The 12,299-nt window shown below is 42.1% G+C and overlaps 1 protein-coding gene across 1 annotated transcript; it reads left to right on the top strand.

Annotated features, from left to right (window-relative positions):
• The first annotated feature begins 380 nt into the window (after positions 1 to 380).
• Positions 381 to 5,803, top strand: LOC149818173 (BTB/POZ domain-containing protein At3g19850-like). The gene is made up of 3 exons (XM_089984133.1): positions 381 to 628; positions 953 to 2,062; positions 5,118 to 5,803. The coding sequence occupies exons 1-3, from the start codon at positions 563 to 565 to the stop codon at positions 5,505 to 5,507; spliced, it is 1,566 nt and encodes a 521-aa protein (XP_089840259.1). The 5' UTR covers positions 381 to 562; the 3' UTR covers positions 5,508 to 5,803.
• Positions 5,804 to 12,299: the final 6,496 nt, after the last annotated feature.

Genomic DNA, 12,299 nt, shown 5'->3' with positions numbered 1-12,299 from the left:
ATCACATCTGTATGGTCAGAATTTAAAAATAAAATGAAAAAATACTTGAAAAACCCATCAACTACTTATCGCTAGTTTATCTAACATTAAACTAAATGTATTTAACACTAACTCCCATTCTACAATTCTCCGGAGTTAAACTTGGACACACAAAGGTGGACCTAGATGCCTTTTTAACTTCTTTTCACAAACCAAACAAAAAAACAAAAAATTATTAAGAATTGAGAAAACCCTCCATGATTTTGCTGATATTCCGTTCTATGGAAGTCTTTTTAGCCATCCAATCACATGGGCAGGCCGTTGCGGTGCGTGTGCCACAAAACGGTCATAACATGACAAAAGAATGCAAAAATCCAGCATTGACTTCCAGACTCAAAAAAATGGCAGCAATATCATTCCTTCAATCAATAGAGTCTGTTACTTCAAAAGAAGAAGCCTGGGAGGGCAAAGTAATCGTATATAAGATACCTCTCCTTTTCCTTCCTCTGCCACCATCATCACTCTTGTTTCCTCTTTTTGTTTTCCTTTCCCCTTTCTTTTTAGTTTTTGATGCTAACAAACAATGCCAGAAGGAACTTGCGATCTGCAGATCCATGTGAATGGCCAGCACACATTCTTTCTGAACCAGGTAAAATAAAAGAACGAATTTTTTTTATGTCCCCTCTCTTCTTTTACACTGTTCTTTCCATTTCATTTTAGTATTTGTATTGAAGAATTCTTTATAATGCTAAATCTCAATGACCAATGTCTTTTTTTCAATGGAAAAGAACAACCATCTCTTCTTTTTCATGGTTCTTTCCATTTCTTTCAGTGTTTTGATTGAAGAATTCTTTACACCTGTAGAATAAATAGCCGAATCTCAATGACCAATGTCTTCTTTTCAATTCTTTTTTCCATTTCATGCAGTTTGATTGAAAAAGAAACGTTTTTAATTTTAATTCTGGTGTTGCAGAGGATCATTTCATCATTTTCAGGCAAAGTGAGGAAATCACTAACCCAAGGCAAAGGCGCCCACAGCATCAGAGAACTAAATCTTGATGGCTTCCCCGGTGGCCCGGATGGCTTCGAGCTCGTATCAAGATTCTGCTACAACAATGGCAGGATTTGTATCTCCCCTTCAAACGTCTCTCTGCTTCACTGCTCTGCAGCGTTTCTTGAGATGTCTGAGGAGATCTCCCGCTGCAATTTGCTTCAAAGAACAGAGACTTTTCTGCAGGGCCTCTTTTACTGGACCTGGATTGATATCTTGACTGCACTCAGAAACTCAGAGCCGTTTGTCTCCCATGCAAACTCCTCAGGGTTTCTCCAGAAGCTCATCAATTCTTTGCTCTCCAAAATCTGTGCCAACTCTGACCTCATCTCCTCCTCTTCCTCTTCCTCTTCCTCACCTGAAACTCCTAGCGTTTTCAGACGCTCCATTGACATCACCACCAAGCCCTCTTTCAGCAGAGCTTGGTGGTTTAATGACCTGACTGATTTGAGCCCATTCATCATAGAGAAAGTCATGAAATCAATGGTGGTGTACGGTATAGACAACATGATCATCACCAAGTTTCTGATTCACTACCTCAAGAGAGCAATGCACAGTGGTGGTGTGCCCAAGTTGGAGTATGGTGGTATTACTGAGGCAGTGGTCCATGGTGTGGTTCAGATGGAGAAGGGTGGTTTCTCCTGCAGGTGGCTGTTTAGGGTTCTGAGAGTGGTTTCTGGTTTTGGGCTGAGTGAGGATTGCAGGTGCAAGATTGAAGGGACCATTGGTGGTTTACTGGACCAGGCTTCTTTAGATGACTTGCTGGTGTGTGTGCCCCGTGGTGGTAATGGTGGTGGTATATATGATGTGAGCCTGGTTTTGAGGCTGGTTAGAGTATTTGTGGGTGAGGTTGATGAGGGGTGTGGTGAGAAGATGAAGAGGGTGGTGAAGTTAATTGATAAGTATCTGATGGAGATTGCACCAGACTCAAGGTTGAAGGTTTCAAAGTTCTTGGCTGTTGCAGAGTGCTTGCCAAGCACTGCAAGAGAATGCTTTGATGGAGTGTATAGAGCTATAGACATGTATCTTGAGGTAAGTTTTTTTTTTTGGGTTATTTTTTCTGCTTTGTTTCTTGATTATCTTGTTAGCGCCATGGACACCTTCTTTTTTGATAGGTATCATATGCAATTCTTACAGTTATAGAATGGCATTAAATGGTACATTAAATTGCTACTGAAATTTAATTTTATTGCTGGGTACTGGCAGTCGTGGTTGCCTGTCCAGATGTGTCAAAAGAAGGCCAAAACCCAAATTTCTTTTCGGCCACTTTGTCTTCGTGCTGTACGCTTTTGCAAATTGCAATATGCTGGCGTTGCAACCTGCCATGAATTCCAAATTTGCTGTCGTTTAATCATCACTCTCGCTGTCTCTATCTATATTTTTTCACATAGCACCAGCTCCATCTCTCTTTCCCCGTGTAGATTTGTGCCCATAGTTTCTCTCGTGGTTTTCGGCAAGGATGCCCTTGTCTCTTTTGCTTTTTAACGTCGTTTTTAAAGGCTTTGTGAATCTGTTTAAGAGAGCCGTGAAGTGTGGTCTCATTGGTTCTCTCAGAATCTATGAGTTCCCTAGTCATATCCTTACTTATGCCGATGACATGATAATTTTCGAGAGTGCATCCAACCAATAAATATTAAGAATCAAGCTTATCCTTCTTTTTTTCCTATCGATGTCAGGTTTATCTATGAACTATGATAAGTGTTGTCTATCCATGATAAATGCCCCTCATTCTATGTTGGCTATTGGTTAGCGGATTTTCGGATGCGTTATTTCGAAAAATTCTTTTTCCTACCTGGGTCTGCTGCTACAAATCTCACGTATCTCATCGACAACATGAAATGCAACTCTTCAAAAGGTTCAGACTAAAATATCGGCCTGACAAGCATCCTACCTTTCTGTCGCTGGTAGACTTACTCTCATCAAGCACTTTTTAAATGCTATATCAAAATTTTTTATGTCTATGTTCCTGATGCCTATGGGGGTCAACAAGAAGCTTTCTCGGTTGTTGACGATTTTTCTTTGGTCTGGGCGAAGTACCAACAACAAGCGCCACTTGGTGGGTTGAAAATCTCTAATGCTTCCTCAGAATAGGGCGGGGTTGGGGATTCCGGATTCCAAGTTGAGAAGTATTATTCTCGTCGTGAAGCAAAGCTAGCTTGCGCACCAACCGAGGTCCTCATGTGCAAGTTTTCTTCTCGCTAAATACGGATCGATTGAATCGTTGTTTGTTGACCACCGGGCGATTCAGTCAACCATTTCGCAGTTGTGTCGTTCGTGGATCCAAGCTTGGTCTGTCGCTTTTTTTAATGAGGGCGACGATGTCTCTCAGGCCCAGTTCTTTCGCCACACTCTCGCCCCTAACGACTCTTTTCGCACAAGAGCTTGCTACCTTTCTCTCCTTCCTTCGGGGGTGGATTGGTTCTCTGCACGCCTTATCTAGGGCAAGGGACCTACTCCTCGATCGTGTTTCCTGGCATGGCTAATCCTTCACGAACGGGTGCAGACAGACAACTTTATCAAATCTATTAGTTTCCATCTTCCCAGTAAATGTGTTTTGTGCGAGGCGGCCAAAGAATCTGTGTTTCACCTTTTCTAGGAGTGCCCTATTTTTCAGAACCTCTTTAAGGTTACCTGGAATAAGCCTGTTGTTACCGTGCGCCAGGAGTCGTTCGCTGTAGACCTTTTATGAGGCCCTCAGCCAGTTCGCAGTTGCAAGCACTGACAGGTTATTTAGAGAACGTGGCTTCTTTCGTCCTGGTGGGTTGTGTGGATGACTCGCAACAATGCAATTTTTCCGCAAGTTCCGACAGTTTTCAATAAATTAGTGATCTGTATTTTGGCGGATGTGTACATCATTTTGCGTATTACCATCCCCGATCTTCAGAGCTTTCTGTCGCCCTGAACCAGACTGATCTAGCTTGGTTTTTGTTTCTTTTTGTTCTTAGTTTTGTTTCTGTGCTCTCGGCTTGTCTGGGGCCTATTTTGCGTTGCCGTCGGATTCAATGTTTGTTGACCCTTTTTGTAATGTTGATGTTTATAGTTAGGCTCTCTCTCTCTCCACATGAGTTGGACACCACACTTCTGCATGCTTCTTTCTTTTACTTTTGACTATAAATTGTTGTTGGTCTATTGTGTAGGGTCCAAAACCAGCACCATTTACTCCCTTTTTGCTGTTACTTGTGCTTCATATATTGTAGCAGTCAATGAGGGTTTGTCATTTCCGTTAAATTCAAAATTTTCCCTCTGTTCCTGCTTCTCCCTATTGCCGTCACTATTTGTTGTCATTTGTTTTTATTCAAGGGTGAACAATTGCATCGCCGGATACATCTGAAGTACGAACGAAATAGCAAATAGCTTTTCCCCCTTAACTTTTTTTTTCTTGTTATATTTTTATTGTCAAAGCCCACGCAGGACGCCCTTTGCTGTAAGGTCCAAGCTTGGTGTACTCGCTCGTGGGTGGATGAACAACGGTCAGTGATGGAGGGGTTTTCCCTTAGCCCAACGAAAGAAAAAAAATGCAAGGACTTACTATGCAGAAGACGAGTGAGGATAAGGTGTAATGTGATTGCACACTTTTAGTGTACTGCTGCACCTGATCACCCTCCATCATTGTTTGGGCCCCACAACTGATGTATCCTAAAGATGGAGGGTAGTCAGGTGTAGCAGCACACTAAAAGTGTGCAATCACATCGCACCTGATGCTCCTTCTCAGAAGTCTAGTGGCCCTTTAATGACAGTTATTAGAAAAACAAATTAAGATTATTAAAAAAACACAACAAATCTCAAAATTTTGAGGTACTTTCTTTCAGATGCTTGAATTGTTCATTTAAATATGTACGTTCTGGATTTATAGTGATAGAATCAATTATCTAATGTTGATATTCAAGATGATTTCATGTCGTTTCATTAACAATAAAAGAGAAATCATGAACACTACTTAAGAGTATGATTGTGCTAAATTTCAGCCTTTAACAGACTTACAATGCTCTTCATACTTATCCTTTGCCACTGACTAATTGCTATATACACACTTGTTTCAGCTTTGTAATGTAATTGTTTCCTAACTGAAGATTTCCAATAATTCTAGGCACACCCTGGGTTATCATCCAAAGAACAGGCCAAATTATGTAGAGCTCTAAACTTTGGAAAGCTCTCATTAGGAGCATGTAAGGATTTGGCAAAGAATCCGCGGTTCCTGCCTAGGATCGCCATCCAGACTCTATCATTGCAACAATCAAAGCTTCATGCCCAAGCGGATTTACCAATATCACCCTGCAGCAAGTTCGCGGATCGGTCGCAGGTGATGAGGGAATCACCGGAGGAGGAAGAGTTCAAGAACAAGATGAAGAATATGCAGTGGAGGGTGGTGGAATTGGAGAAGGCATGCAAGGAGATGCAGAGTCAGATGTCTAAGCTCATGAAGACCAAGATTGACAGCCCAATGCACAATCAATACTTGCCCAAGCTATGTTCTTAGTAAACTTGAAGTTTCTCGTGGGCGCATATCTTTATCAATAAATTTTGGCTTTTCTTCTAGCACCAGTGGGATGCCAGTTAATTTTTTGTCCATAGCAAGCCCATGTACATTGGACTTCTCACCAGTCATAACTAGGTTAATTATCTTATTGGATCGTGGATCAAATTTGGATCCAAACACTTGCTCCATCATCAAATGGATCTGGATCTGCATGTCTGAATCCAGATTCTCACTTGGTTAGGTGCATCAAGACTGAATCCAGGTTGAGTTCTTGCATGGGTCAACGATTTTATCCAGATAACGCATTTTTGAGTCTCTACTGATTGTAACTTAGACCTCTGATCAAACCATGGATCGAGAACTGACCTGGATCCAAACCCCTCAGGGGCCTGGTTAATTAACGAGGAAGCCACTTGTGGCATTCGTACATCTAAAAGATCAACGGTGCCAAACATGCATGGGGATGGTTCTTCACCTATAAGAGTTTGTCACATCGTCATCCTCATGGGGTTACACCGTGTCATGGTTGGTGTGCACTCTTTTTTTGCACCTTAAAAACAAGTCCCCAGTCAAACGTTGCCGCATCTGGCTATTCCCAGCATGTCTACCGGGACGTGGCATTGTCTGTTTGGACGCTTGATATTTAGAGGGATAGTGGTTCGCTTGTTACTGTTGAATTTGTTAGATGATATAAAACTCTGATGGGTTAATTTTTACGGTAGAGAAAGTAACATTGTCCAAGTCACCCCGGGCGTGTTTGGGTATGGTGACAAATAAGAAGACCCGATTAAGACTCGGGTCCGGACCTGAAGGTCCGAATAAAACATGGATTTGAGTATAGTTTGTGAAATTTTATACCATTCCAGGGCCCAACCCGAGTTCTGATTAAGACCCACAATTTTTCAATATAAAAATAATAAAAAATGTTATTTTACCCGGTATGGTTCTTGTAATTCTTATCTAGTATAGTTTCTCTTATAATAGACCCAAGTTTAGACCCCATATCATATCCAAAAAACTGGTCCAAGTCCAATTTCACCTGTGTCCGAACCAAACATGACCCCTTCACACCCTTAAGTGTGTCCCTAGCTTTTAGAGGTGGGTCACTTAAGGAGGGTAGTCGTGGGGCCCCACCCTGAGTTTTCCACCAAGGGTTCTCATCATCCAAGTCACTCCTGGTAAGGGTGCATTTGAAAACAAAATGACCATCCATTATCATGGGTTGTAGATTTTGAAATAGAACGAACTTCCTTTTCATATATATATATATATATATATATATATATACCAGCAATGTTGTCAGAATCTACTTAATCGGCCCAAAGGTGATTTGGCCGATTCAACTAGTTTTTTTAATATTTTTTAAGAGGGTTAGAATTTGTTAACATTTTTAAGTATTTTTAATTTTTTAATGACATTTGTCATTGTGAGAATTACCGATTTGCAAACGATTCGATTCGTTTGTTTTTTTAGAAATCGATTCACACTGAACCGATTTTAACAACATTGACATCGAGCAAGTCTATCATTGGTTCATAACCACAATACATACACATGTTGTACACTTTTTTTTTTTAAAGGCAAGTTTGGGCCCCACCAGCTATTATTCAACATACCACAGAGGTTTTGAACCTGGAACGTCGGTCCCATCGTAGGAAAACGTGCACTGACAGCTCCTACCAACCACGAAGAGCCTCCTTTGGTACGTGGTGGTGGTGGTGGTGGTGTACTTTCATGGCGTGGATTTAGATCCAGATATATATTTTCATCCGCGTGCACGTTTTCGAGTTCCAACCAAGGAAACTGGAGCACAGACGCAGCAAATTTGTGGATCCTGCTTCGATGTCCGGGTCGGATTCTGGCAAAATAATTATCCAACTTGGATATACTCGAACTTGGATTTAGTCTGGTCAGTCACATTTTCTAATCCAGTTACAGCACCTTGGATATGAGGCCAAACCCAGTGACCATCTAACCCGTTGGCCGTTGGCAGCCCCCCATAGGTGGTCCCAACCATCACATTTGGTAAATGGTAATTGTTGGTCAGGACAAGAAGGGACCACTTGGTTTTCATTTAGCCTACCCGACCCACATGGATTGTTGGTCCATTGAATACTAGCACCCCCTTGTCCAGATCAGGTCCAGCTTGGTTTCAGGATGCTTTAAAACAAAAAAAAAAATAGAAAATTACAAAAGCCACCTCTATTACCAGCTATTTGCAGAAAGCTGCTCAAGTTCTCTTTCATTGCATTCATTTATGTCTCAGAAACGTGCTTGACCTGTAAATCATTCTGATTCGGACTGATCGGCTCATGGCTCGGCTCGTAAAGAGCTCATCCAAACTCATAAAATAGGCTCCAAGCTGAATATGAACAATAGGCACTCGGCTCAGCTCCACTCTCGTATAAGCTCGTTAGCTAGTAAAAAGTCTATTTTAAATATATTTTATATGTGTTTTTTTTTGTAATCCTATTTCTTTCAGCTCTACAACAATGTTTTTTTTTCCTATAAACAAGCCAGTTCGGACTCGGCTCAGCTTGCTGCAAGAATGAGTCAAGCTTGAACACCTCAGGCTCATTTTGTTCAGCTCATTTACCAGCCTTAATTTTTTAGGTGAGTATTTAAAATGTGTTTAGAAAAGGCAGGTAGTAGAATGCAATAACTAAAATTTTGGAAGTATTTGTAAATATCTGGCAACTTGGTGGGACTTTTTTGTAATTTATAAAAATAAATAAAAAAAAAGATGGGGTGGGGAGGGGGCGGGAAGAAACCAGGGAACTTTTTGTCCTGAATGTGCTTATTGCCTCCTACGGATGGGTAGCCAAGCGGGGTTGGCTCTAAAGAAAAGGGCACATGGGTTGGGCACAAACTCAACTCCAAGCCAAAGAGGTAGGCCCAGGAGCGGTGAGTGCCCTCTTATTGAAGCAACAATGATAATGACATGTGACTTGCATATAGGACCAAGGTTGAAACAAGTTAGAATCGACACTGCTGTTCAACCTGACTTTTGTCGATTCTTTGGACTCTTAATAGGTCTGATCTAGTGGTCCAAGGCCTGGTTCAACTGCAGTGACCTTTATATGTAGGTCACTTTTTGTCACGGACCTACTTCTTCAATAGGCCAGTGCGGCGTGATGGTCCTTTCTTGCCGGCACAAGCCTTTCGATTTTTCACTTGTTGCAGAAGCTTTGATAGTTGAGAGGGCAAAAAAGCAATAAACTAGAAAGAGAGAGAGAAATTGCAATCACTTGGAAGCAATCACAATGACGGTGAATAAAAGAAAGTGCTTCACATTTGCATTCATTCATAATTTTGCCCGCAGGCTCGTTACAGTTCAGATCTACAGGCCAACCCTTCAGGGTATTGATCAACCTTAAATAAAGTACAAGGATAGCCCAAAAAAAGTTACAAGTGACTCGACACTTTACATCATGTACTCAACCAAAGTAAAATAGACTCTAGACACAATTGTACAAAGTAGGTTATAGGGGAACATACTCCCCCCTTTAAATCATGCGCTGCCCTCAGTGCTATATGCTTTGTGGTAGGCCCTGACTTCGGCTGGATAGCGGCTCTTTATCCAAAATGCTACCTCCCACGTCTGCTTCGTTGTCTCCTCTCATTGTACCAGATACTTTTTTGCTTCGCCAAAGTAGTTGACTTTATAGCAAAGGATCTTGCTAAGACGCTTCTCGACCCGTTGTACTGTCGGGGACCTTTGCAAGATAGGAGTGCATTGTGGCACGCTACGTTTCAGATCCCTCTCGTCCGCATGAAACAGTTTCAGGTTACACATGTGAAACATTGGGTGCACCTTGAAGTTTGGGGGCAGATTTAACTTGCACGCTAAGTTGCCCACTTTCTTGGTGATGTGAATGATCATTTGTATTTTTTGATCAGTTCGCGGTGGCGTCTATAGAAGATACCTGTGCAATCCGGGTAGAGTTTCACCAACACCTGGTCTTCAACACAGAACCCAGTAGGTTGACGATGCTTGTCCACCAACTTCTTTATCCTTTTGACCGCTTTGTGCAGAAATGCCTTCGCCAGCTCGGTCTGCTCGTGCCAATCTTGAACAAACTGATAGGTAAAGGATGACCTTCCCTTCTCGTTCAGCTGCCTGCATAACTCCTTCAATTCAGTCGGCCCCATGCGATAAAGGACCATGGCAGAGGGCTTTGCTCCAGGGGTCAAATTTAACTTGTGGTCAACCTCACATCTTGGCGACAGACACATCGGCAGTTTTGGGGGCATCACTCTCCGAAACTCAACCAATCGTAGGGCAAGGGTCGACAACATTGCTGTTTTCACCTTCTCTTCTTGGGTGCGCACGACGACTAGGGATTTTTGATCTCCCTACTTGACACCCTTCTTCAATTGCATAACATATAACATTAAAGACTTGCCTTCAAGAGTAAGGCACTGCACCATGTGTAAAAAGTTTGGTCCCATGATTGTCAACGAGTTGAACTTTGGAAACATCATCACATTCTGACTGTGAAGAAACTTCATGCCCAAAATCATTCTGTAGTCGTTTAGGGACACCATTGAAAAGTTGGCTTTGCCGACCCAACTCCTAATTTGGATAGCCATATCTCTTGCTTCACCAAGGATTGGATTGGCCTCAGAGTTTACCGTCTTTATGGTCCTTTACTTTGGCCTAGGCTTCAAGACCAACTGCTCTACCTCTTCCCGCGAGATAAAGTTATGTGTGGCCTTAGAGTCTAAAATTGTCATAGTCGACTTCACATTTATAATGACTTCCAGATACATAAGCTCTTTGTTAACCGGCATGCTCTCAGCTGCACAACTTCTAACTGCATTTATCATCTGCATGGCTCTCATCCTTGGTTGCACGACCTCAGCGTCACTACTATTCGCCTGCATTGCATTGGCCTGCTCATCATCCTTCATGAGGCACTTTGGATATTGCCTGTCGATATATCTATTGCCATAGAATCAACAAGTTACAATCGGGCCTTTGTTGCTGTTATTGTTGTGCTTTCTATAATTCTGCCTTTTGTTAGAATGGTGCTGGGTCGACACCTCACCTTTATTATCACATTAATCCTCATTCTTTGCCTTTGTGGTTCAGCTTTTTCCCAGCCTTAGTCGATGTGGTTAAGGACTTGCGTTGCGTATCTATTAGTCACTCAGCCATCATATATGCATCTTCCAAAGTCTCAGGATTGCTCATTTCTACTTCAAATTGTGCCCAAGGTTGTAGTTCCATAATAAACCAGTTGAATCTGTCTTCGTCTAGCATATTGGGCACGTCTAGCATGAGCTTCTGAAACGTCCTGATGTAGTCTATCAAGGCTTCAGTGTGTTTGAGTTTTGACACCATTTGATAAGCTTGGCATTGTACATTCTTTGGCATAAAGTAGTTTCGTAGCTTAATTTTGAAGGCTTCAAAGGTAACAATCACGCAGTGGCCTCTTTTCATGTCGCTACATTTTTGTCTCCACCATGCTATAACATCTTCGTCAAGTAGAGCTGCTGCTGCCTTCACCCTGAGGTCTTCGGCCAATATATTCTAAATGTCCAAGTAGTCTTTCACCTGGAACAAAAAGTTTTTTATGGACTTTCTATCCTTAGAACCATTGAATTTAGCTAGCCTCGACATATCTATCTTTGATGACCTATCGCCATTTCTGCCATTGAGGGTAACTGTCTGTTGCAGAGTACAGTTCTTCAACTGAAGCTTCCCTACTTCAGCCTGCAGAATGGTCACTGTTGTAGTCAGCAAAGTAACCTGTCCCATTAGTATGTTTACCTGCTCTCGTAGGTTCGTTACCTCATCGTTCAGTCCTCTAAATAACTCAACTATGCATGAGATTGCTTCCTCATATAAAGTCACATCAACCACCAGTCTGTTGACGATCGCAATCATTTGCTCATGGCCCTGAGGTGAACCCATCTCCTCGACCTCAACAAGTGTTTTTTCTTTGGTGCTACGCAAGTTGTATTGGAGCACCACAATGTCTTGCTCACAAATTGTGGCTTGTCGGTGGGTCTCTCAACACTGACTCTTGAGTCCCTTCTCCAACTCGAGAACGGGCTCTGATACCACTTGTCATGAACCTACTTCTTTAATAGGCCAATGCGGCATGACAGTCCATCCTTACTGTCATAAGCCTTTCGATCGCTCACTTGCCGCTACAGACACTTTGATAGTTGAGAGGGCAAGAAAGCGATAGAATAGAGAGGGAGAGAAATTGCAATCACAATGAGGGTGAACAAAAGAAAACTCATCGCAATTGCATTCATTTACAATTTTGCCTGCAGGCTCGTTACAGTTCAGATCTATAGGCTAACCCTTCTGGGTATTGATCAACCTGAACCAAAGTACAAGGGTGGCTCTAAGAAAGTTACAAGTGACTCGACAATTGACATCATGACTCAACCAAAGCAAAACAGTCTCTAGACACAACTGGACAAAGTAGGTCACAGGGAACACTTTTTCTTGATTGTTAAATACTAATCCCCCCCTTCTCCTCGAATAGTAAATCCCAAGTGAGGGACTTAGCTGGTGAAGGATACCTGTAGGGAAAGCCACCAACATGATCACAAGGAGGAGCTGATCGGGGCCACATTGTTTCATTGTCTTTCTAAGAACTACCCTAACCACTTGAGCAACCCGAGGTAGGCTAAGTGAAATTTGATTCCAAGTTGACATGCCTACATTAGGATGCAAACAGATCAGATCCAGTATGCCATATTTATGTGTAGACACCCAATTTTTTTTAAGATCCTTAAAATACTAACATCTTTAGGAGAATCAAGTTGTAG

Source organism: Nuphar pumila, chromosome 13 (genome assembly GCF_984573655.1).
Source record: "Nuphar pumila chromosome 13, dmNupPumi1.hap1.1, whole genome shotgun sequence".
Taxonomy (NCBI): Eukaryota; Viridiplantae; Streptophyta; class Magnoliopsida; order Nymphaeales; family Nymphaeaceae; genus Nuphar; species Nuphar pumila.
This window is presented reverse-complemented; position numbering and strand designations above follow the sequence as displayed.

Bases quoted from the DNA above. Each gene is read 5' to 3' on its own strand.
- LOC149818173 (XM_089984133.1), top strand. From the start codon at position 563: ATGCCAGAAGGAACTTGCGATCTGCAGATCCATGTGAATGGCCAGCAC. The intron at 629-952 runs GTAAAATAAAAG...CTGGTGTTGCAG, and splicing joins ACACATTCTTTCTGAACCAG to AGGATCATTTCATCATTTTC. The intron at 2,063-5,117 runs GTAAGTTTTTTT...CAATAATTCTAG, and splicing joins CTATAGACATGTATCTTGAG to GCACACCCTGGGTTATCATC.